Source organism: Dipodomys merriami, unplaced genomic scaffold (assembly GCF_024711535.1).
Source record: "Dipodomys merriami isolate MVZ:Mamm:240054 unplaced genomic scaffold, mDipMer1.0.p SCAF_1231, whole genome shotgun sequence".
Lineage (NCBI taxonomy): Eukaryota > Metazoa > Chordata > Mammalia > Rodentia > Heteromyidae > Dipodomys > Dipodomys merriami.
The window spans coordinates 34740-59798 of NW_027202529.1; the positions used below are offsets into that span (position 1 = coordinate 34740).

General features: G+C 54.8%; 1 protein-coding gene across 2 annotated transcripts; it reads left to right on the forward strand.

Annotated features, from left to right (window-relative positions):
- Window positions 1-10831: 10831 nt before the first annotated feature.
- On the forward strand, window positions 10832-23778 carry LOC138823818 (neutrophil cytosol factor 4-like). Of its 2 annotated transcripts, XM_070017377.1 has the most exons (10): window positions 10832-10963; window positions 15136-15220; window positions 15602-15755; window positions 18239-18309; window positions 18760-18887; window positions 19752-19809; window positions 20219-20317; window positions 21252-21382; window positions 21591-21656; window positions 23326-23778. In XM_070017377.1, the coding sequence occupies exons 1-10, from the start codon at window positions 10932-10934 to the stop codon at window positions 23519-23521; spliced, it is 1020 nt and encodes a 339-aa protein (XP_069873478.1). In that variant the 5' UTR covers window positions 10832-10931; the 3' UTR covers window positions 23522-23778. The 2 variants fall into 2 exon arrangements, with proteins under 2 accessions (XP_069873478.1, XP_069873479.1); XM_070017378.1 differs by lacking the exon at window positions 21591-21656.
- Window positions 23779-25059: the final 1281 nt, after the last annotated feature.

Genomic DNA, 25059 nt, shown 5'->3' on the forward strand with positions numbered 1-25059 from the left:
CCCAGACTTTCTGAGCTCAAGCCCAGGACTGGTACACACACACACACACACACACACACACACACACACACACACACACACACACACACACACACACACACACACACACACACACACACACACGTGTATTGCTGCTGGAGGTGTGGCTCCGTGGCAAGAATGCCTGTGTAACAGAAGTATATTCTCTTCTCCGCCAGCTGTCCTACGCTCTCTGCTGCCAGGGCCCAGGTGGACATCTGTGCAGCAGCTCTGCAACCGCCTCCTTCCCGCCTACAGACACTTGTTGTTTTGTTTGTGGACGAGGGCTTGCTTTATTGTGCAGGCTAGCCTCCATCTCATGATTCTCCTTCTTCAGGTTCCCTCATGGTGCGTCCCAATACCTGGCAGTTGGTCCTGTCTGGGACACTGGAAATTCCTAGTACTTGCCCCAAATGTGCTTTGTTAAGTCTGAGTCCTCTGCAGGAAGGAACATGGAGATCGGGGAAGAGTAGAGAAACCCCTCTGACTGGAGGTGAAGTGAGACAAGACCTTAGGGCAGGGGAGGGGCGGCCGAGCCTTCGAGGGAAGACCCTGGGATGCTGGCTTGAAAGCCCCATTTCAAGCTGGTGTAAAGAACGGAGATGCTGGAGGAGCAGAGTGGGTTCTGGGCCCTTTGCAGGTGCAGGGTGGGGCTGGAGGGCGCATGCGCAGGGGCTGCAGCGCCCATGGGGGAGGGGGATGAGGAGGCCTAAGGAAAGGCTTGGGAAGGGAAGAGGACACTGGCCCACCACTCTACTTCCTGTCTGGTATTTGCCTAGAGCCTCATGAGGAACTGGGTGCCTTTGCTTTCCGGGGTTCAGTGATGCATGGCTGGAGGACCCCCTTTGCTGCAGCGTGGAGAATAGACCTCAGGGCCCAGCACATGACAAGCAATGACTCGATCACAGTTGACAGCAAAGGCACCAGCAGCCCCTGCCCCGCTTCCCCTCCTCCCCACTTCCCAGGGCAGACTCTGCAGCCCCCGCTGAGGACATTCACCTTCCGGACTTCTCAGCCTCCATCACCGGAAAGCTCTGAGAACTGCTGGCTGGAAGGCTGGGCAATTACGGTGGAGCTGGAGTGAGCATTACAGGGGAAGGTGGAGTCTGGCCGGCAGCCTGCTTTTGTAAATGAATACCTATCCAGGTATTTATTGTTTATGGCTGTTCTCCTGTGATGACAGCAGAATGCAGCAGTTGTGACAGAGATCAAAGCCCTGCAAAGCCTCAAATATTTATTATCTGGCCCTGAACAGAGCACACGGGCCAATCCCTCCCTGGTGCTGTTGGCAGGACATGGGGTTGGCTGCTGTAACAAACATCACCCCATCTGCGGCTTACAGAGAGGAGAGTGCTCCTTTTGTGCCATCGTCTGCACGAAGCTGGGGACAGGCCCGTGTTCCCTCTGTTTTGTGACTGAACCGTCCCCCATAGTTGACCCTTCCAGGGGGAGCAAGAGGAGGGGATTGCAGTGGAAGACGCCCCCCCCAGCTTTCTCTCCGGTTCTTGCAGGTGACATGTGGTCGCCTTGGGCCTACCTGTAGTTTGGCGATGGGCTTTGTTCACGGGTTGGAATGTGTGAGGCAGTAGGGTCTACTGGGAGAGCCCTAGGTCGGTGAGGGAGGGGGTGGGGAGGGCAGTCTTCAGAATGGATTAAGGGATCTGGTGAGAGCAGAGTTCTCATGAGTTGTTAGAGGAGCAGGGTCCTGACCCCTGAGTGCGCCCTTGTGTCCTTGCTGTGTGATTACTGCCATGCTTGGGGGCACTGTAAATCAATGGAGGCGGGGGGGGGGGCAGGAGCTGGGGGCTCTTGCAGGAGCTGGCGTTGTGCTGTTTTAGACTTTCAATTTGCAAAACTCCCTTGTCGAGTTACCCAGCTTTGAGCACTTCACTGAAGTGATGGGGACAGATGAAGACAGCTTGTTCTCTTTACTTGGTAGCCATGAGTCCATCAGCTACTCAGGGGCTACACCGGTGAAGGTAACAGGAAGAAGGGACTGCGGGCTTCCGGTAGTCCCTGCCTCACCTGGAAGAGAGGAGCAAACTAGGAAGGAACTATTACCACAATGCAACTGCATCATAACACACACAAGTTAAGAAGGTATCGGTGACTAACGCCAAATGCTGCCTTTCCCCATTTCCTCCCTCAAGTATCTGTTAAGCCCTCATCCTGCTCTGACTGGTGCCTGTTACAGATAAGTGAACTCATGTTCAGGGGACCCATTATCAGGGAGGGGGGGGAGGGAGGGGGAGAAAGACAGGGGAGGGGAAGGGAGAGAGGCTTTCTACTCCCAATGAGCTCACCCAGCCTGCCTTACCCCTTCATGCTCCTTCTCTTAATTTTCAAAGTTATCTTTAGTTGTACAAAGGTGTTTCACGTCAACAAAGCAGTTAATAAGTACGACGCATCCTTTTAACCAGACACAAATGGTTGAACAAAGGCGTTTCAATTGCATGCAGATTGGGTTATGAGTATCACACATCTTGATCAATGTCACCTTTTCTATGGTTCTCACTCACCTGGAACCTGTCACCTGCTGCTCTGGCTGTGTATTGGAAAAAGAGAAGACACCCGTGTTGTCTTAACAGTGAGAATTTAATCCAAGGGACTGCTTGAGCCAAAGGGGACCCAGGCAACCAGAGGTAGGAACTTCAGGAAGCAGCTACCACCTCCATGACAATGGCTGCAGGAGAAAGAAAATGGGGTCATTGCTCTCTGAAGGTTTGGAGGAAGGGGACCTGGGGAGCTGAGACCCAGAATTTCAACCCTCTGGGGAGGAATGGGATAGCTTCACACTGGCCCTGGGAATGTGGGAAAGAATAGTCATGAATTGATGGCTCCTGGGACCAACTATGGCTCTCCATGAATGCAGTGGGACACAGCCAGCCAACCGCAGGGAGCAGGCCCTCTCTCCTCCCCGCCCTTCAGTTGCTCTCTAGTGCCCCCTGTTGCCAGAAAATAATTTAAATCACCTGACAAAGCAGATTCCAAGGGTGCAAATGGAAAGACCACTTTGGGAAACTACTTTCTTATAAGCTAGATATAGGCATGGACCATGCTGCTGAACAGCCCTCTTTTAGAAATGTACCCAAGACAAACAGAAGCACCTGCCCACACACTCATTCATGAATGGGTGTACCTGTTTAGTTTTAACACCAAACTAGAAAGGAGGCTAATGTTCATGAACTTGTAAACAGATATCAAATCGTGGTATAAGTATATAATTCTATACTACTTGGCAATGAAAAATACTGAGCTGGGTGCCGGTGTCTCATGCCCTTAATCCTAGCTACTCAGGAGGCTGAGATCTGAGGATCATGGTTGGAAGCCAGCTCAGGGAGGAAAGTCCATAAATCTGTGAGAGTTTTATTTCTAATAAACTACTCAGAGAAAGCTTGAGAGGTGCTGTGTCTCCAATGGTACAGCACTATCCTTGAGCACAAAGAGGCTCAGGGACAGTGCCCAGGCCCTGAGTTCAAGCCCTGAGTTCAAGGACTGGCAAAATAAAATAAAATAGATTACTGGTGAATTTCAGCAACATTGTTATGTGGGAAAATAGGCCCAAAGGTAACACACTCTATGTTTCTTTTTGCACAGTATTTCTTCAGTGGCAGGATGGAGTGATTAAAAGTAAGCCAGAGTCTGCCAGACCCTCCTTCTCCCCCAGGTAGAGAGGAGTCTGGCTGCAAAGGGGGAGCAGGAGTCTTTGTGGGTCATGGAAATGTCCTGTATCAATTATAGTGATGCTTACACAATGATCAGAACCTACAGAACTGCACCTCTAAAGTAGTTGAGTTGTGTTGAATTTAACTTATTCTGTAGTAGAGCTGATTTTTTTAATAAAATTTTTTTATTGTAAAGATACTATACAGAGGGTTACAGTTACATGAGTGAGGTAATGAGTACACTTCCACTTCCTCTTGAACATTGTTACCCCCTCCATTGTTTTCCCCCTACCATCCCCTCCCTCCCTACCTTCCCCGAGGTTCTTTTTTTTTTTTTTGATTGTGATTAAGTGATTACATAATTTCCGGAATTTCACAGTATTGTGGAATAATGCTGCTCATTTAAAGTCACAAGTTCATTCTAACTTTCCTGGAGCAAATTGTCTATCACAGTCTGTAACATATAACGGTGTTCACATGTTATACACCATACATGTGATCAGCAGCATGGGGATATTTAGTAGTGGTTCGACCAGATGAGTGGGAGTTCTTTTTTCTTAAGTCCTGTTAGTTTTGTCGTATCACCTAACATTTTGGATTTAGCATCCACTTATCAGGGAGACCATGTACCGTTTGTCTCTTCGCTCTTGGCTTACCTCAAGTAGAGCTGATTTTTAAGTAATGCAGTTAGAATGTTGTTAAAATGGGAGCTTCCTTCAAGTTTCCAATGCTACATCCTTGTGAGCCCATTTTCAAGGTGCAGACCCAGGGGTCCTGTGGAAACCTAAGCCCAGTGATGTCCCCACTACTTCAGACCCTCCAGAGCCCTCTCTCCTCTGTGTCTGGAATCCAGAAGGTTGCCAGGGGCTATAGACCCTTTGCCCTCTTCCCCATCCCATCACCTGCTGAGCCAGGAGTAAACAGCCCAAAGCTGTGGTTCTAACTGTGCAGTTATGGTCGAACTAATACAATGCAGAAATGCAAGCTCAGTCCACCAACCCAGGCCATTAAGCCCTCATGATATGCAGGAAGGCCAGGCTCAAACAGACTCTTGGGGCTCCCTGGAGCTCTACAGAGAAAGGTAACAGCATAGAGAGCCTGGCTTGAGGCCCTGGCCTCCTCCTCCCTCCCCCTCCTCACCCCCCCCCCGCCCCCATGCCTTTTACCTTGGCTTCCTCTGAACCACCAGGCTTCCTGTCTACCTCCTATGGAAACATATACTTGCAACTTCCAGAGAAAGGGAGAGGGGGCTGCATCCAGATGGGCTTAGAGAGATGGAGTGCCAAATGTGTGACTTCCAGCGTCTTCCCAGATGGGAATGCATGCGTGTGCGAACATGCTTACACATATATCCACAGGCACAGATGTTTCTGTGTATCAGTGTGTGCACCTGAATCTGCATGCATGGGCGTATGGGTGTATCCCTTCTGTGATGTGCATGGTGGGGGGGCTGGTGTGCTTTGACTACAGTATGAGCAGCTTGAGAATGGCAGGGTGCTGGTTTTCCTTCTAGACCCTTTCTACCTGCTGCAGTGTGGAGGCTGAGTGGAGGCTTGTATGGTGAATGAAGGCAGGCAAGCAGGCCAGTGCTGTACAGCTCTCAACTGTGTAATGTCTGGAGTGAGCCCCAGGGGAGATGCAAACTCTCTTGCCAGTCATGAAGGAAGTCACTTTGATCTAGTTTCCTATACCCAGAGTATCGATTTCCTCATCTCTAGGACAGGGTTAAGAGTTCTACCCATTTTATGGGCATTGATGTGACTTAAATACCAGTAATCGAAGCCAACATACTCCAGGCTGGAGCATGAGCTGGACACTGTTCTTAGGGCTTTGCCAGCACTAGCTCACATGTTCCCTAGAGAAATTAGAGTGGTCACAGTGAACTCTCAGTGCATCTTGGCTGCTTTTCTATTTACAGTCCATGGAGAGGAAAAGTCTGGATGCTCAACCGGAGGTCTGGAAATCTCATCTTGATCAGATCCAGGTGGTGGGACCACCTGGAGAGGGTAATGGGGTGTAGCAGACAGCACTGGTCAGTTGGGGCGGACAGGTCCTTCTGTTGCGCTTATGTCAGTATCCTCTAGGTGGCGCCGGGGAGCGGGAGCTCCGCTGTTAACTCGCAGCGCCCCCTGGTGTTCAGTTCCCATCAATATTTTGCTTAATGCTGAGCTGTTTCCACAAGTGGAGTACTTGTCACCATGTCGGGGGAGGTGGGGAGATGGGAAGTGACAGCGGATAACAGCTATGGAAGGAAAGAAATGAGAATTTCACAGGAGCCGTATAAGAGAAGAACAAGGCATGCAGGGGAGACGGAGAAGAGAGAGACCACATCCAACCAGGGAAATTATCATTGACAGTGACACCTGTAAGAAGCACCTACGGAGCACCCGACATTGTACGAAGCATTTGGCCTCATGGCCTTATTTAGCACACTAAGAAAAAGTAGATGAGCCTCAGAAGGTACACTGAGAGCCTGGTGTCTGGTGTACAGTAGGAGCTTTGTGTATTTTGATGGTTGATGCTGTCTACCTACAAGACACGCACTTGGGAAAAACAACATAAGCAAGCCCCCAGAGGATGGCCCAGCTAGTGTGCAGATCTGCACCTCAGAGAAGGGTGGGCGCCCTGCCCTGGGGAAGCTTGCAGTCTACCTGCCTTCCTCCCACCCTGCCTATCTTCAAACACAACATCCCAGGGCCTGCAGGAACGCCTATTCCTGGCCCAGTGAGGAGGCTCAGGAAAGCTTCCCTCATAAATTATGAAGGGAGACACATGTGGGTCAGGATTGGGGAGCTCAGCGCATGAGGGATCACCAGGAATCTTGCTTTGTCTAGTCAGGGATTTTCCTTATGCTCCCGGGAGAGTGGCAGACACAGGAAGTTCTGCCAGGTTCTCCAAGGAGTTCCAAGTCTCTCCTGCTGCTGGACCTCACAGCCCTGACTGCTGGCTCCTCTTCATCTCCCAAATGAGACGGTCTCCTATCCCGAATGCCTGGTGTCTGCCCGAGGCCGGTTTGGCTGTGTTATTGTATAACCTGCCCATCCATTACTCTATCTGGGCTGTGGGTCAGAATACCTTCAGCCTTCCCTTTGGGGGGTGGGGGGGCAGAGATGGTCCCATGGAGATGTCCCTCTCTGAATGGCCCTGGCGTTTGGCTTTGTGTTTTCATCTGTATTTTTAATTTTTTGGCATTCTCTCCTCTCGGCTACTGTTGAACTGTCACTTAACCAGGTAATTTTCCTCCCCCTTCTCATCCTGCTGCTTCAAATGTCTAAATTGATAAGGGGGCATTCTAGAAGCCTGGCAGCAAGGGAGGGCCCAAGGGGCTTTCTTGTGTGAGTGAAAGATGCCCACTTTAATGTGGTCTTTAAGATCCAGACTCCACCCACTCCGTGGCTTCTCTGTCCGCTGCAAGCGCGAGGCCGTGGAGGGTGGCGGCCGTGGGAAGTCAGGTCTTGGTTTGGAAGAGGTCACACCAGGTGTTTCTTTGAACCCAGAAAGGCTAAGGAATGCCCAAGGAGTCTGCTCCTTTGCTGGCGCCTGCTCCCCCTGCAGCTCAGGCAGCAGACCCAAAGGGAGGACAGGGAGGAGCCAGGGCCCGCCACACAGCAGGACAAGCAGCCCACTGCTGACAGCGTGTCTAGCCTCAAATTACACCATCTCAGAGCTCGGGCATAAAATTAGCAGCAGTGTTCTCTGTGTGAGAAGCCAGAGAAATACTCGTATTCAGCAGAACAGCAGAAGACGGGGAGGATGGGGGAGGGGAGGGGCTGACCACCCCAGACACCCCTCCCTGATTCAGAGGTGCTGCCCAGGGGTCAGGTCACAGCAAAGGGGTTCTTGGGATGGTGAAAGGGGTGTGGGGGAGACAAGACCTAGGAAAACTGGTCAAGTAGGTTTGAGAGCTCGTCCTACCTCAAACACTCTCTGTCTGTCTCTGTCTCTCTCTGTCTCTCTCTGTCTCTCTGTCTCTGTCTCTGTCTCTGTCTCTGTCTCTCTCTGTCTCTCTCTGTCTCTCTGTCTCTGTCTCTGTCTCTCTCTGTCTCTCTGTCTCTGTCTCTGTCTCTATCTCTGTCTCTCTCTCTGTCTCTGTCTCTCTCTCTCTCTCTCTCTCTCTCTCTCTCTCTCACACACACACACACACAGAGAACAAGAATAAGAAATCTGCAAGTGTCAGCCAGGCATGGTGACTTACAGCTATAATGCCAGCATTTAAGAGACTAAAGTAATAAAATCCCAAGTTCAAGGCCCGCCTGAGCTGTATAGTAAGATCATGTCTTAAAAGTCAAAAGAGGGAGAAAAAGAGAAAGGAGAGAGAGAGTTCCAAGTATCTAGGCACATTGCAAATATTCTTCTCATTCATTCGTTCCACAACTCCAGTGGAAGCCTGCTTTTGCAGGTGATCAAAGAAAGCTTCAAAGAGGGTCTCTGGGCTTCTCCCAGTGAGGTAGACACCCTAGCAGTATACCCTTGTCTGTAATAGTTAGGCACTCACTTGATTCCAGCAGAGAAATTTGTTCTCTCCTAACACAAGGTCCTTTCTATACATGATATGTGTTCAGAAACAAGTGCACACTCCACACTTGCCCACGCCTGTTGTGTGTGTATTTATACACCAATGCATGCTTCTAACTATACACAAGATACATTCTGTTTGCACAATCACACACCAGTGCTTGCAAAATGGTTCTGCCACGTCCCGTTTCCTGCCCAACTCTTGACCAATGCCCTGGTTGGTCCTCTTGGGCCGTGGGCGGGGCTCACACCTCTAGAGGCCATTAACCTGCTGTCCTGCCTTTGCTCTGTTCATTAGCACTCCCATAGAGAGGCCACGGCCACCGCCATTTGTATTCTTTCTAGTTGCTCAGGTGTGAATTCTTCCTTACACCCAAGCTGGGCTGTGAAATGTTGTTCGCTGTGGTTTGTGGCTTTCGCTCTGGGAATTCCCAGGCAATGCCTGCAAGACACCTGGCTCTCAATCTTTGGGGGGGGGGGGAGGGAACTCAGCTTAGAATTCCTGTCCCACATGGGCCAGCGGCCTCTATCTGGACCTCACACCAGGCCAGGTGTCAGGCCTGGGGCTCTGACCTGGTGTGCGTGGCCCTCTATCCACCCACACTGGCTTGCGCTGTCCCCCGAAAACATCTGTCTCCATCCCTCCCCACCCCAGCCCTTCCCCTTCCCACTGGAGCTCAGGGCTGACCTGCGGCAGGGCGGCAGGCCCTGCCCCTTGGAGCCAGTGCCAGCTCCAAGGCTAGAACCTCAGTCCTCATGGCCTGTGTCCTTGCTGGACCTGTGTCCTTGTGGGTCCCAGCCCCTCACACAGCCCCTTCCTCTCAGAATCTGCGAATTGTTTTTGAGATGGGATTTCTATGTGTGAAATAGCTTCAATTGCTCTATCCAGCAGGTGTGAGATACAGTGGGAAATTTCACCTTGTCTTCACCCCCCAGCTCCTTTTAGCTCTGAAGTCCAAACACTGCTCACTAAGTGGCCTTTGTTAGCTGTCTCCCCTCCTCCTCTGATGTCCTCCTACCTTGTTTCCACCTCCCCAGAAGCCTGTGAAGGATGCTGCTCCAGCCCAGCCTGTGGCTGGAGGTCAGTCCTTTCTGGGTACAGAGCAGGTTCCTGAGATTCCAGCACCATCTTGGGCTGGAGTCTTTTTTAGGGACAAAGAGTCCCTTAGGGGTGGCTGGGTGGGGGAGGGGTGCTCAATGGAAGGCCTCCCTGTTCTTGAGCCAGACAACATCAAAACTCCTAAGACTGGCCCAGCGCCGGTGGCTCACGCCTGTCATCCTAGCTTACTCAGGAGGCTGAGATCTGAGAATCGAGGTTCAAAGCCAGCCTGGACAGGAAAGTCTGTGAGACTCTTATCTCCAATGAACCACCAGAAAACTGGAAGTGGTGCTGTGGCTCAAGTGGTAGAGCGCTCGCCTTGAGCTGAAGAGCTGAGGGACAGCGTTGAGGCCCAGAGTTCAAGCCCCACGAACAACAACAACAACAACAAAACTCCCAAGACTGGTTTCTTTCCTAGCACCCTTGTCTGGAATATGGGAAATCAGAAGTCTCCAGGCACCCCTGGGCTAGCTCTGTTCCCACAGATCCCCGGCCAAGTGTAGGGGTGTTCCTAATTTGGGTGGAGGGGGGGCAAAAGGGCCTGCCCGCCCCCAAAGGCCCATTTGGCGGCTATATAGACATGAGTGCCCGGCCGCTTCCCCGCCTCTTCCGCCTCCTATCCTGCTGCTCTGAGGGGAGGCGGGCATGGGCATGTCCCTGGGTGTGGTGGCCTGGTCATCTCCTTGGAGAGTTCCCTCAAGAGTAAGCTAGAAGGACGCTTGGTGCCCTGGCTGCTGGACGTGGCCGAGTGTCTGCAGTGTGCCCGGCATGTGTTAGTGCACACACCATGTCTCCAGTGACCAGGCCACTCCACAGGTGACCAGGGCTCCCCGGAGAAAGCGCAGGGATCTGGGAGGTGACAGGTGGGGTCAGGGAGGCCTGATCACGGGCAGCTCTGAAGCGGAGACCCGGAGGAAGGCGCCCTGCAGCCGAGGAAGCCTGGGGGAGGCCCTGGGGAGCAGGCGTCTTGGAAGGGGGTCCCTGAGGGGTGGTGAACTGGGAGAGCGGGCCAGAAGAGTCGGGCGGTGGGGGATAGGCTTCGTGGAGAGGAAGGTGATACAGTTTGCAATGCCAGACCGGCTGTGGCAGAGGATTGGCTGGGTAGGGGGTTGTGAGAATGGGGAAAGGGCCACAGCAAGGTGGAGGCATAGACCAACCTTCACACTCTAGTATGATAGAGATCAGGGAGGCTTCCTGGTGAAGGTGGCATCTGGACCAGGCCTGAGGGAGGGAGGACAAGGAGGAGCCTAACGTTTTAGGACTGGGTCAGATTCAGCGGGGGGCCGGGTGTGGAGGCCAGGGATGAGCAGTTAACACCTCAAGACCACAGGGATCCACCAGGGGGGACCAGGCCCACCCTGGCGTGGCATCTCTGGGGCTCTGCAGATCCCTGCCACCCAGCCAAGCCTGGACACCACAGACCGGCAGGAGGAAGTCCCCAGAGTAAATGTCCCCCGTGACCCTGAGGCCCGAGGGGGGCCAGGAAGTGGGGTAAGAGGAAGTGGTGTCTCAGAGCCTTGGGGAGGAGCCATCCCCCAAGGCAGGGAGCTCAGAGCAAGTGAGACTGAACTCAGCCTGGGTCTGGCTGGGGGAGATCCTGGACCGCCCACTTACTCCCCTGACCACCCACCACCATGGCCCTGGCCCAACAGCTGCGGGTGGAGAGGTGAGTGAGGGGGTAGTCCCTTCCCTGGGCCGGTTCGCTCTTCCAGGCAGGCCTGGGCGGGAGGGGGTGGGCCGCAGGAGCCTTGTCAACTTGTCTGCGTGAGAGGCTGGGCTGAATCAGAACTGGACACCGGGAACTGCTTTCAGGAACTTTCCTCTGTGGCTCACCAGCCCCAGGCACAAGCGAGAACAGGAAGGCAGGGAGGAGCTCCCTCAGAGCCGAAATCTCCAGCGCAGGTGTCCTTGGGTTCTAGGCCTGGGCTCCTGGCTGGCTGGCCAGCGGGGTCAGTAGTGGTCTCCATGTGTTGTCCAGATGGAATCACGGCCTCCTTATTCTCCCAGGGCCAGGCTCAAATGCCTCCCCTCCTCCCCAGGACGCTCTCCCTGCCTGCCGGGCCTCTGCCCACTGGCTCATCGGTTCTGTTTCCTCTCGCTCTGCCTTGTCCTTAAGATTACTGGCGTAACATTACTTTCCCATCGATTGTTCATTTTCTTCCTCATGGGCTCCCCAGCAGAAGCAAGCTTCGTGAGTGTTCTGGGTCTATTTTGGCGACTGCTATTTTCCTGATTAAAAAACTATGGAGCGCTCAAGAAATGTGGCTGAAGAAACTAATGAATCAATTAGTGGTGTCCCAGATCCTTTTTATCCGAAGCCGAGAGGGGGAAATCGAGGACCAGGAGGGTAGAGGACTCACTTTGCGTCATGCAGCGTGGGCGGTGAGGCTGGGGCTCGCAGCGGGGCCCCAGGGGGCTCAGCCACCCCCAGCTCAGCACTTGCTGAAGGCTTCCTGAGTGGCCAGGCAGCAGTAGGGTCCTGAGGACACAGAGCCGGGGTCCTGTCCCCCGGGAGTTTGAACAGAGGCATTATCACGGAGCAAGTTGCCATGGTAACTCCCCCCTCCCCCCCTCCACTCCCCCCTCCCCCCCCACCCAGTGGCCAGAGCAAGGTTAGGCTGATTAGGGAAGCCTGAGGGGTAGAGGGGAAAGGGTAAGATTTCCAAAGGTTAAAGGTCAGAAAAGAGGCTTGAGGGAGCCGGGCGGGGGCGGGGAGGGGTGCAGGAGCAAGTGCTGAGGGTTCTGGTGAGGCCACCAGATTCCAGCTCCTCTCCCCCACAAGTTCTCCCGCTTGGCTGGCCTGTCACGCAAGCTCCAACCTTCTAGAAACAGCAACGGCTGGAGGCTTGGGTCACTTCCTGCTGCTTGGGGGGCTGCAGAGCCGGTCAGCTGGGCTGTGTGTCCTCATCCCTGGCTGCCCTCCTCGGCCCCTCCGTGAGCCGTGGGGTGGGGGGCTGCTGTACCCCAGCACCTGTCTTAGAGCAGCCCACAGAGCCGAGCCTCAGCCACAGCAGGGGGGCATGGGTGGGCGGGTTCACCAGGCAGCTCTTTCTAGAACCACAGCCAGGCCAGACACCCAAGCTAGAAGTAGGCCATTGAGGGGGTGGCCCCTGGGGAGTGTGGTCCCCCAAGCCATGCTCCAAGCACAGCGCACAAGCCAGCTGCCCCGGGGGCCCTTCCAGCCCTCGGCCTCCCAGGCCGGGCTCTAAAGTCCTCTTTGGACTCCAAGATCCTGTGGGCTTTGAACCCAGCATTCGCCCAGCTGGTCCTAGGCGGGGCCTCTGGGGGAGCCGCTCCTCCAAGGAGGCTCTGCTTCGTTCTGTGTGCTGCCCTGCTGCCCAGCGGCCACCCGCCCCTACACCGCCATCAGGCCCAAGTGGCCGGCTCAGCGCTTGGTATAGCCTGGGCTCTTGGCTGGAATCTCCTTGTGATGGTTCTAGGGCTTCGTTGGCAACAGATGAACCTTCATGAGCACCCAGATACACAAGGACTCTTGTCCCCATTTTACAGAGTGGAAGGGATCCAGCGAAGACAGGTTCCAGGCCGCTTCATGGCAAGGGCTAAGCAGGGTTTGGGCCTTATCTTCCCCGTGTTGGACCTGGGGCCTGACCTCCCACCAGAGAAAGGTCAAAGGTCTCTGTCAGGTCCCAAAGCCCCCAGTGCGGGACCTGCCTTCCCACCTGGCCCCCTCTGCTCCTGCCCAGCCCATCTCCCCTCCATTCCTCACCCCGGCCTCTCCGCGTGGCCTGGAACATCTTCACACTTGCTAGCTCTCCCTTCTGCCACGCAGGGCTGAGTCTTCCGCTTCTCCCTGATGACTCCCGGCTCCCAGCGTGGACCCCTGGGCCCGGCCTTCCTGGCCTTTGTGTGCATGTAAGCCACGAGATTCCTGGTCCAGCCCCTCTGGATCCCAAGGCTAGACGCCATGTGCTAGTGCGCTCAGCCCGGGCACTGCCCGCACGCCACACGGAAGGGTTTGCTGAAGTTATTGTGATCCCAGCCGGCATACTGGAATGAAAAGGAGAGGCAGGGTCTGCAGAGGGCGGTTCTGAGGTCAGCCTGCTTGGGCTCGGACGTCAGCTTGCTGATTTCCTCTGGCCACCTCTCTGTGCTTCCGTGTCCTCGTCTGCAAAAGCTGGCACTGCCTCAGAGGAGCACCTGGCACACCGTGAGCCCTCGGGGGAGTTGGCAATCCCTGTCTGCAGCCATCTCCCCCTCCAGCTCCTTCCTGACCCACCTCTAGTGTCCTGGATATGCAACCTCACAGAAATGCTGGGGGGAGAGAATGGAAGGGGTGATTTGTCCCTTCCCCCCAGGCTCGCCACAGGAGCCAGGAGGTCACCAGCAGCCGCAGCAGGGCGGGATCGAGGGGGCTTTCCTCTGCTGGTCTGCTGCCACCCTGAGTCACCTTCCAGAACAGGATCCTGGGACTGCAAGCACAGATCCCGTGACACGGGGAACAGGGTGTGTGGGCTGCGGCGGTAGACATGGCGGCCCCAGCCCGTCTCCTGGTCACGGTGTGGGGAAGCCTGCAGTGGACTTGGTTCCTCTCCCGTGCACTCACGTCTAGCCTCTGAGGCCCTGGCTGCACCTCTTCCCCCTTCTTGGCTGTTTGCTTTTCCTCCTCCGCCAGTCCTTGGTTCTGCTCACTGACAGCTCATCCCTGGGGGTTTTGATCATAAGCTAGGTCAGGTGGTTCTCATCTGGGCCGCTCCTGCTGAGTTCCACACCTGCACCCCGGCTTCCTGCTGGACATCTCTACCCCTGGCCTGGAGCCTCTTGAATGAACACAGCCCACACACAGAGCCCATCAGCCAGCCCCTTCCCCGGCCTGGTCAGAAATGGAGAGGGGGCTGTGACTTTTGATATTATCCTTCGTTTCTTTCACCCCACATCCAAGCAGTGTCCCAGATCCACAGGTCATAGCTTAGGAGCAGATCCGAAACTGGTCATCCGTCCTTTACAAATGCACTAGGCTTCAGGGGCTTGGGGGAGCTGAGCGTGCTTACACAATGACCAGGGTTTGTCTGCACGCCTAATCAGAAATACAGAGGCCATAACTAGTTCCACAGCCAGCAACTTCAGGACCAGCCTGGCAGAGATTCTTTCCTCTGCTTTCTGATGCTTCCTCATGGCTGCAATGTGGCTGCTGCCGATCCGGACGTTGCACTTGATTTCAACAGGGGCCTGTCTATCCTTCTGGAGAAGGAAAGCAAACACTCTTGAGAGATCCACACATACCCCAGATGACCTCTTAGCTCTCATTGGCCAGTACAAGTCATATGGCCGCTCCATGCTGCAAGGGAAGCAGGGAGAGGGAAAGAGGATCTTTCTGCTCCTGTAACAAAATGCCTGAGACAATCAACTCCTAAAGAGAAAAGGTTGATTATGACTCAAAGCCCAAGACGGGGACTCTGGTGAGGGCAAACTGCTTACATCCTGAGCCTGATGTAAGCCCAGCAACTGGCGGCCAGAGAACCCCTTCAAGGCCGTGTCCCAGTGACCTTCCATGAGACGCCACCCTGGGCAAGTCCACGGTTCTCTCACTAGCGCCACCTGTGGATAAAACCTTTACTACATGCCTGTCCAGGCTTCTTCCGGCTCCTCGTGGGCTCCTGGCTGAGCCATGAGGTTCAGGGCAATAGAAGCTGGTGTGTGACGCCTTGTCCCCCTCCACACCCCTCCCTGCCAGGGCTTGCTCTGTGCCTGGAGCTCTGGGTTCCACGGGCCAGTGAGGGGTGTGGTGGTGAGCAGAAGTGAGAGCCACCCCCATTGGTTGGCGTTGCACCCCGCCTCACACCCGGCTAACCAGGATCCTTCTCTCCGGCCACCCGCCAGCGACTTCGAGCAGCTTCCTGATGACGTGGCCATCTCCGCCAACATCGCCGACATCGAGGAGAAGAGAGGCTTCACCAGCCACTTTGTAAGAAAGACAACATCTGCTCCTCTGCCCTCTGCCCTCAGGTCTCATCTGTGAACACCCATCTCAGGCAGTGGTTCTCTGCTTTGGGATTACGGGGTGACTATTGTCTCTCAGGACCTTGTGATGATTGTCTCCGGTGGGTAGAGTTCAGGGGTGCTCTAAGCATGTAGGGGGCCCACAGGATACCCCAACGAAGAGTTATCTAGCCCAGCTTAGGACTGAGGTTGAGACCTCTCATCTCTCCTCTGAGTCTCCTCCTTTTGTCTCCCCTTGACCTATGAGCCCCCATCTCTGTCCCCAAGACCCCTCTCTGGGTTGGGTTCTCCCCCCCCTTCCAAGCCCCCCTCACCTCCGGGCCTCCCTTGCCTCTGATCCCCACAGGTTTTTGTCATCGAAGTGAAGACAAAGGGGGGAGCCAAGTACCTCATCTACCGCCGCTACCGCCAGTTCTACGCCCTGCAGAGCAAGCTGGAGGAGCGGTTTGGGCCAGAGAGCAAGAACAGCCAGTTCACCTGCAGCCTGCCTGCACTCCCAGGTGAGCCCCTGCCGGGTCCTGCTGGGGCCCTGGTCCTGCTGGCGCCCCAGTCCTGAGCCCCTGCTATGGATCTGGCTGTCTAGCTCTGCTCACCTGTACCAGGATTCACCCACCCACAGGAACATCATTCACTTGGCCCATGACCCCTCCATGGCCCACCAGTCCCACCACCCTGCTGTTCCTCAGCCCTCAGCCCTCGCCACCCACCGCCAGGGAGGGCCCAGGCGGAGCAGGGCAGCCGCCTCAACTTCTCAGCTGGCGATGGGAATGCCATCTCCCTGCCATGCACTTGGCACCCCTCCATTCTCCCTGCACCCCAGCCTGAGCCCATGGTCCTGCCCACAGCCTAGGCTTCACTAGCTCCAGGTGGCTGATCCCTTCCTGCCCCTCAGGAAAGCCGGGCACCCCCATTCTGCCCATAGAACCCTCAGCTCCTGCCCTCCCCGTCTTCCTCCCCATTCCCTGAACAAGCACCTTGGACAGCTCCCGGTTTCTTAGCAACACCAGGGCTCCTGGGGCTGCTAGAGAATCACCCCCCACCCCCCCCCGGCCTGGTTTACCTGGAGGCTTGGCGAGGTCGGGGGCAGGCCTGTGTGGCGACAAAGGGACACGAATCAACCTCCCCAGGCCTCAGGAGCCTGCTCCATCTTCTCTCTCAAATTCCAGCTCCACCTCTGACTCTCCCCTGCCGTCCTTCCTTTTCCCTCCCCCTCCTCCACCCTCTTCTCCCTTCCTCTCCCCTCCTCTCAACTCCTATCCCTCCTTCCTCTCCTCGCCTCTCTTATTCCCTCCCCTCCCCTCCCCTCCTTTCCCCTCCTTCCTCATCTCTCCCCTCCCTCCTCTCCTCTCCCCTCCATCCTCTCTTCTCCTCCTCTAAGAAACCATGTTTCCCCATCAAGAAAACCCCAGCTCTCCCCAGGAGGCTCCCCGTGCCATGGTCCCTCCTCCCCTGGGCTGTGGTGAGAGGGGTTCCGGTCCTCTGGTCGCCCCCTGGCCCGCTCTACCTCCTTCTTGAGGATATTCCTGTTCCTCCCCTGTCACTTTGCCTCCCTCGGACCCACTGCTCCTCCAAGGAGCATCTGTGCAGGCTCCCAGGGTGAACGCCGTTCTCCCCAGAGAGAATGCACAGCCAGCGGCCCCCAAGCCTCTGAGTCCCCAAGGGTCCTCTTTGCTCCTTTGAGGTTTGCCTCTATTGGCTTCTCTTTGGCCCCTGTCCCCTGCCGGCTGCCTCCCCCTCCCCACCGCTGTTCCAGCTCTGTCACGGCTACCTTCCTCACGCCGATCCCAGAGGAAGAGCACCACCTGGAGGGCCATCATCCCAGCCTACTCCCACTCCAAACCCTTGACCAGGCGGAGGACTCAGGCCTGCAGCTTAAGCGGACACCTGCCTGCTACTTTCTCCCAACGGCCGGGGCCCTCCCTTATCTGCCACCCTTGTACCATCAGTAAGCACCCACACATGCATGCACACACACACACACACGTACACGTGCTCACACACGCACATGCACACACCTGCCCACATACGTACCCATGCGCACTCATACACACATGCACACACACGTACACATGTGCACACGCTCCTAGCTTGTGGCACTGGAAGCCAGACACAGGTCACACTGGCTGATGGCTCTCCGAACCCCATCTGGAGGCTTCTGGAAATAATATTTGTCTCTGGGTTGGCCACTCTCCCTGTCCCAGCATTCCTCCCTGTTTTTTATTTGTCGGTCCTGGGGCTTGAACTCTGGGCCAGGGCGCTGTCCCTCAGCTCTTCAGCTCAGGGCGAGCGCTCTACCTCTTGAGCTACAGCGCCACTTCCGGTTTTCTAGTGCTTTATTGGAGATCAGAGTCTCACAGATCTCAGCCTGCTGAGTAGCTAGGATGACAGGCGTGAGCCACCGGTGTGCAGCAAGTAATTCATTGTTATATTGCCCCCCAACCAATGTTGACGCCTCTGCTCGTGACAGCACGCCCCTGCCCGACTGCGCACCCCTGGTTCTTAGCTCTGGTGGTACAGTACCCTGAGAGGCTTGAGGCATCTACACCTGATGAGTGTGGTATAGTTGTTCTGTGGCGAGCCCTGCCTGGTGACTTGACTGTGCAGGGCTGAGACCCCGGGGCCTAGGGGATGGATGGGACACAGCTGTGAGCAGAACTGGTAAAGACCTTGATCTCTTAGAAGCAAATGTGTGTGAGTGTGTGAGGATGTATGTATGTGTGTATGTGTGAATATGTATGTACCTGCCTTTGTGTGTGTATGTTTGGAGCAGATAATAAATGCTCAATAAATGCATAAACCTGTCTTGGTCCAATGTGGAGAGTGAGTTCCACCTCAGCACCAGAGACAGATGGGGGAGGGGCTCTGAGTGGGGGATGGGGCTCTAAAGGGAGGGGTGTGGCCAAGGTGTGTGTCCTGCAGAGCAGCTGGGGCCCAGGCTCCATGCTGGGGTGGAGTTCTGAGGCCAGATCTGCCCTCTCCACAGCCAAAGTCTACATGGGTGTGAAGCAGGAGATTGCCGAGGCCCGGATCCCAGCCCTCAACGCCTACATGAAGGTAGGGGCTCAGAGCCCCCCCCCCCCCCCGGTGGCTGTGGCCTTGGGAAGTGGGCTGGCTCAGTGGCTCTGATGGCCCCGTTGTCAGTCCCTAAAGGCCAGAGGCAGGATGTGTCCTGGGGGGGGGGAGGGGTAGGATCAGGCCAGGAGCAGTGAGGAGTAGACCAGGAGCCACACTGGACCAAAATCTCTCTAGCTAGCTTTCTAAGCCTCCAGACCAGATGAATGTCAGGATGAATTAGGTCCAGGCACCTGTCCCCCAAGGAACCCCCTGCCCTGTGGATCATGAAATCATACACGGTGACTTGGCCTGGCTGGCCATGTCCCCTTACACAGCTGCTTTGTGAAAGAAGATGGGGAGAAGAGAACAAAGCTAGTGCTGGGCGCGCTGGTCCATGGGGCTCTCCATGTCCTCTGCTGACCACCCGCTCCCTCCTCCGCTTCTCCACAGAGCCTCCTCAGCCTGCCCGTCTGGGTGCTGATGGACGCGGACGTCCGCATCTTCTTTTACCAGTCTCAATACGACTCAGAGCAGGTGCCCCAGGCGCTGCGCCGGCTCCGCCCCCGAACCCGGAAAGTGTGAGTGGCCACCGCTGGGTTCCTGCTGGAAAGACACCTCTTGTCCCTGGAGGCAGAGCGGGGAATGGATCAGTTCTGTCCCTGAGCAGCCCCCCTAGCTCCCTGGCCCTCAGGATGGCTTTCAGGTCCTGGAGGGACAGAGAGCAGGGATATTTTGACATGTCAGAGGACAGGTACTGGGGCATCCATCTTGGTGTGGTGCCAGAGTAATCACTTGGGGGTAACCCAAGTGTTCTGGGTGTCTGGAAAGAGTGAAGGGCAGGGAAGAGGGGAAATAGCAATGCCTGGGCGCTGATCGGTTGTCATCTCTGGCTCTGCTTTTACCACACTTGTCCCCTAGGGGACGCTCTTGCTCCTTATGCCAAATTGCTTGCTCCCTGTTCCCTTCCGCCCCACCTCGGAATCAGAAATCAGCCAGCAAAGTGGTCCCTGGCTCTGCTACCAAGAAGTCAGGGTGAGGAGGGGAAGAGGTTAGGGGGCAAGAAGGTACTCCTGAGCCCCTGTCTCCCTCCTAGCCCCAGCCAGCCCTTCTGTGGCCTTGACGTCCTGTCCCTGGTACTTCCCCTGCACCCCCGCACAGCTGGGACACCCCAGGCACGCCACCTCTCCCAGCCTCAGTTTCCTGGGTTGCCTATAGATCAGAAAATAACTAAGCCATGAACTTCATCCCCTCCCCCTCTGCACCCTGCTTCCCGGCCACTCCTCCCCCCGGGCAGTGCTGAGGGTACAGGAGCAGGGGGCTCACCCCAACAAGCAATAGAGGCTGCAGGGTGAAGTCTTCACCTTCCCAACCTTTCCTGCGCCCAGCTGGGGGCCTCTGGCGCTGAGCCCTGAGGGACCTGAGCCCCTTTTCTCTCTCCATAGCAAAAGCATGTCCACCCAGAGCACCAGCCTTAAACCCATGGAAGCACCAAAAGCCGAGGTACGTGCCAGCCAGGCCCCGCTCTCCCCACCCCCAGCACCCATGGGGCCACCCTGCTGGCTACGGTGTGCCCTGGATGGGGACAGGGCGCAGGGGGAGGCGAGGGCCCGCCCTCCTCCCTCAGCCTCAGACACCAGGAGCCCCAATCTCTGCTGAGAAGAGGAAAGCAACTAGCCTGCAGAGACAGAAGAGGGGAAGGCAGCCATGCATCTGCCCATCTGGAGGGCCTCCTCCTCCAGGCAGCCCTGTCCGGGGAGACTGGCCTCAGGGGACTCAGAAAAGGCCCCACCCCCAGGGACTGGCAGCACCCTGGGGGTGCTCTTACAAATGGCACCTTCCAACCAGTGGGGGCAAGGTCTTGTCCGGGCCCTGGAGGCTCCACGGATGGCTTCTCCTCCATCCTCTCCAGGCCCTGTTTGATTTCACCGGGAACAGCAAGCTGGAGCTGAGTTTCAAAGCTGGAGATGTGATCTTCCTTCTCAGTCGGATCAACAAGGACTGGCTGGAGGTGAGGAGGGAGAGAGGCAGAGGTGAGGAGGGAGGGGGTGGAAGGAAGGTTGAAGGAAGAGAGGTAATGGAGGTAAGAGAGGAGGGAGATGGAAGCGAGAGTGAAGAGGAGGGAGGGAGGGAGGGAGGGAGGGAGGGAGGGAGGGAGGGAGGGAGAAGGCGTCCCCAGAGCCCTCCAGCTTCCCTCCATCACCTGCCCATCACTACCGCTGTGCACACACAAAATCACCAGCATGAGCCTGTCTCTCTGTTCACCTCCTAGCTCTGTGGTAACCTGTCTGGTGGACTTTGGAGCTTATTTCCTTTTCTCAGATGTGCAGGACCTGCTCCCAGAGAGCTGGGGTGCCCCATGCCTGGCAAATGCAAGGGTCCTGGGGAGACTTGGGTGGGACTCTGAAGGTGGAGCCTGTCCCAGTCATTACCTGGCTCCAGCTGGGCACTAAGGCTCCACCTTGCCTTTGAGCATGGGCGGGCGGAAGATCAGCGCTCAGCGCTCCTGGGCTACGTCTACAGGAGATTCTGCGCAAGCCAAGGCAGAGCCAGCCCTCAGGGGTCCTGGGACCACTGAAGGGAGTTGGGGGGGGGCGTCCCTGGCTCCATCTCAGGAGGCACTGGAGGGCGTCTGGGGGATGAAGGGCGAGGCGCTTGAGGTGGTGGGAACTCATGGCCAGAAGGGAAGAAGGACAGGAGGAAGGGGAAGGAACTAGTGTCCTCTGCTCCCACCAAGGCCACACCCCAATGAGCTAAGGCCCTCTCACCAGGCCCCACCTCTTATTAAATGGTTCCCTCCCCTCTCCCCTCCCTCCACGGGGGACAATCTAGATACAAACTGCGAGGCTCATCCTGTACACGAGGGGCCCAGGGCTGGGCTCCGAGGTGTGCGGCCGTGTTTCTCCTCTGCAGACCAGGCAGCATCCTCCACCCCACCCCCACAGGGCACAGCCCACGGAGTCACGGGCATCTTCCCGGGCGCCTTCGTGAAAATCCTCAATGACTTCCCCGAGGAGGACGACCCTACCAACTGGCTGCGCTGCTACTACTACGAGGACACCATCAGCACCATCAAGTGCGTGGTCTCTGCATGCCCTCCTACCCCAGCCCTCACCTCCACGTGACACATGCCCCCCACACACACATACACACCCACTGTGGCTTCCACTGCCTTCCAGATAACCCACAACCCTAGGGCAAGATGAAGTCCAGCCTCATTCCCAGCTTCCAACACGCTCCTCTCCCTGTCTGAGGCCCCTTCTCTCCTGCCTGTCGCCCCTTAGGGACATTGCGGTGGAGGAAGACCTCAACAGCACACCCCTGTTCAAGGACCTGCTGGAGCTCATGAGGTTTGAGGGGTCTGCAGCAGGAGGGGTGCGTGCTGGGGGAGTCACGTGCCCTGGAGAGGGTAACGGAGAGAGAAACGCTACTCTCCATGATATCAGCCATTCTACACATCTCCCTTCTTGCTGAACTCACAGCCCTGCCCCAGGTGGTCTCTCCTGGGACAGAGGGGTCCGGGAGGGAGCTGCCCAGGGACAGAGGGGCTCAGCCCGGGCCATAGTGTATGGCTAGGTTTGTAGCAAGCACCAAAGTCTTTCTGAAAGCCTTGAGCCTGGACCCTCCATCATCAGGGAGCTTCATCATGGAGCAGTTATTTTACAGAATGGCACTGGTGGCTCACACCTGTAATCCTAGCTACTAAAGAAGCTAAGATCTGAGGGTTGTGGTTCGAAGCCAGCCGAGGCAGGGAAGTCCATGAGAATCCTATTTCTAATTTAACCAACTGAAAGCTAGACGTGGAGGTGTGACTCAAGTGGTAGAGCTCTAGCCTTGAGCAAAAAAAGCTAAAGGACAGTAGCTAGGCCCAGAATTCAAGCTGCAGTAGCAGCGCAGGCTTGCATACACATGTCCACACACACACAGCAAAAATAAAAATAAAATAGCAACAGTGCCACTACATTGCTTACTATAAAAGTAACCGCTAAGCATGATAAAAAATGGAAAATCTGTAATTATGAGTCAGAAAGGTAGAAATAGTGAAATTGCTTTGAATTTTTACTTTTTTTTTTTTTTTTTTTGTCACAGAGCTTGAACTCAGGGACTGGTGCTGTATCTGAGCTCTTTTGCACAAAGCTAACACTCTACAATTTTGAGCCAGAGCTCCACTTCTGATTTTGTGATGGTTAATTAGAGAGTAGAGTCTCACCGACTTTCCAGCCCAGGCTGACTTTGAACTTTGAACTCAGATCTCAGCCTCCTGAGTAGCTAGGATTACAGGCGTGAGCCACCAGTGACTGGCATGTTTTTTACTCTTATTAGTCAGTGCACATCCGAGCTCTCAGTTCTTTTTCTTTCCCTCTTACCTTTTTTCTCTCTTTCCCTCTTTCCTTCCCTGCCTCTCTCCTCCTTCCAACCCACTCCATCCCCATGTGCCATTCTGTGGCCTCATGATCATTTCTGTGGCCATACAGGTCACTTCCCACTTTGTCACTGCTACAAATGGTGTGATCACTACGTGTTGTCATTTGCCTGTGTGGTGACCAATCTCCTATTCCTTTTGGATAATTTTCAAAAAGTGGAATTATGGGACATCTAAGAGAAGTCAATTAGACTTCACACCCAATGGGTCAAATTAGCCACAGGAAGATCAGAAGTGAACATTTACCTCTTCAGATAGATGGAAGAATGTCACACGGACATTCTTCACACAGGTGTCTCTCTGGGGCTTCCCCTGCTCTGCTCTGCCCCTAGTCAAGCACCTCTCCTCTTCTTGCCAATCCTTAAACCTTTAGCAGATCCATGCATAAGACATTGCAGGCCTTGCAGCTAACTCACTGTGAAAAGTCCCTGTTAAGTCTGTTTCTTTGCCTGTTCAATGCAGGTTGACCACTTGAGTGTTAAGGTCCTCCCCTGATTCTTAGATCCAGGTTATAAAGCTCTCCATCCCCTCCACTTAGGCCAGAGCCCCTGGACGCTCTCTTGGGTTCTGGCCTTAACCCTGACCTGTCCCACCAGGCGGGAGTTCCAGAGAGAGGACATTGCCCTCAATTACCAGGATGCGGAGGGCGACCTGGTGCGCCTGCTATCGGATGAGGATGTGGGGCTCATGGTGCGGCAGACCCAAGGCCTCCCCTCCCAGAAACGCCTCTTCCCCTGGAAGCTGCACATCACCCAGAAGGACAACTACGGTGTCTACAACACGGCTCCATGAGTGGCGGTGGCCTGAGGGACCAGGAGGGTGGACGCCGTCATGCTCAGGGGCACACCAGGACTTTCAGGAAAGGCTGGGAGGAGGCTCAGACTTCTGGCTCCAAGGCTGATGGTTGGGCTGTGCTTGGCTTGCACTCTGTTTCTATATTCACCCATGAATTAAAGGAACCATTTCATGTCAGAGGAAAGGATTGGGGAAAATTGTATCTTCTGTGGACAGAGAGAAAAGGGAATAAAATACCATTTAATAAACTCTAACTCTAGACTACTTATTTCTGGTGTCTGTGGGAGAGTGGTGGGAGGGGGATCCTGGCTAAGGCCTCTGCCCTGCTCCATCACACGATGTTGGACCACCCATTAGCAGATGAAACACTCTGTTCTGACAGTTCCATTACCAATGGCACACACAAGGGGAAGACGGTTCGTTGACGAAGACCCCCTAGATCCCAATGCCCGTTCTTTGCTTATATTTTGTGGCTTTTCCTCAGGAAGATTTTGGAGTTCATAGATATCTAAAGTAAGAAAGTGTCAAAAATGGAAGTGAAGATGTTATTGCCACTAAAGAAGCTCCTAAAAATCAAATGTGTAGACTCACTAATTGAATCCGTTCCTCTAATGAAAGCCTTGGCAGCAACCAATGATCCAGTGGGAGGAAGACCGCTCTTCAGCATGGCAGAGGGGGACTCCCAACTGGCCACATGTAGCTGCCTGGCCCTGAGGTGCCATGTGCTCTGGGGACACACAGGTGACATTTGGAAGCACTGGGAGAGAGCCATATCCACCATCTGTGAAAAAGGGCATCCAATCTCTTATCAATTGTTCTGTGAGCAAAAGGGGATGGACAACCCATGATTTACTTCTGGCTGACTAAAGCCTATTTTGTGCCAGTGCAAGGACCTGGCTGTAGGCATGCTGGGCAGGAAAACATGATTGTAAGATACTATTGTGCATGGAGGGCTGTTCCTCACAGCCCTTTCCTGGACTTGTGAATGCAGGTCTCAGCTTTTATGTCTCCCCTGTGGGGATGTGTATTACTAAGAATTCTAGAGGAATTCTCAGACTTTGTGCTTGCTATAATGACAGAGCCCACAGTCCTGTGACTCACATCTTGGCAACACTATTTACATGATTGAAATGCATAGAAGGACATTCAGAAATCAGCATCAACACCATCTGACATGGATCCCAAATACAAGGATGCTCGCAAACAAGCCCACATGTGACTAATGACAAGACAATGCCATAAAACCTGATTCTTACAGAAAATATTTATCAGCCCAAAAGAGGAACTGATAGTAAATGCAGTGACTCATCTGGTGGTCATTCTTTTAAGATGGGGAAATCACTGGTAAACACAGATAAGGATGGACGAGTAATTAGGCCTGCAATGATAACATGTAAGGCTGATGAAAATATTCCCATCTATGTTTGTCATTAGATAATTACTGGCCTTGAACAATTTGCAACTAACAACGAGCTAGAAATAAAAGCAAATGACACAATTAGAAACAGACCTCTTAGAGATCTAAGTTAATGGCT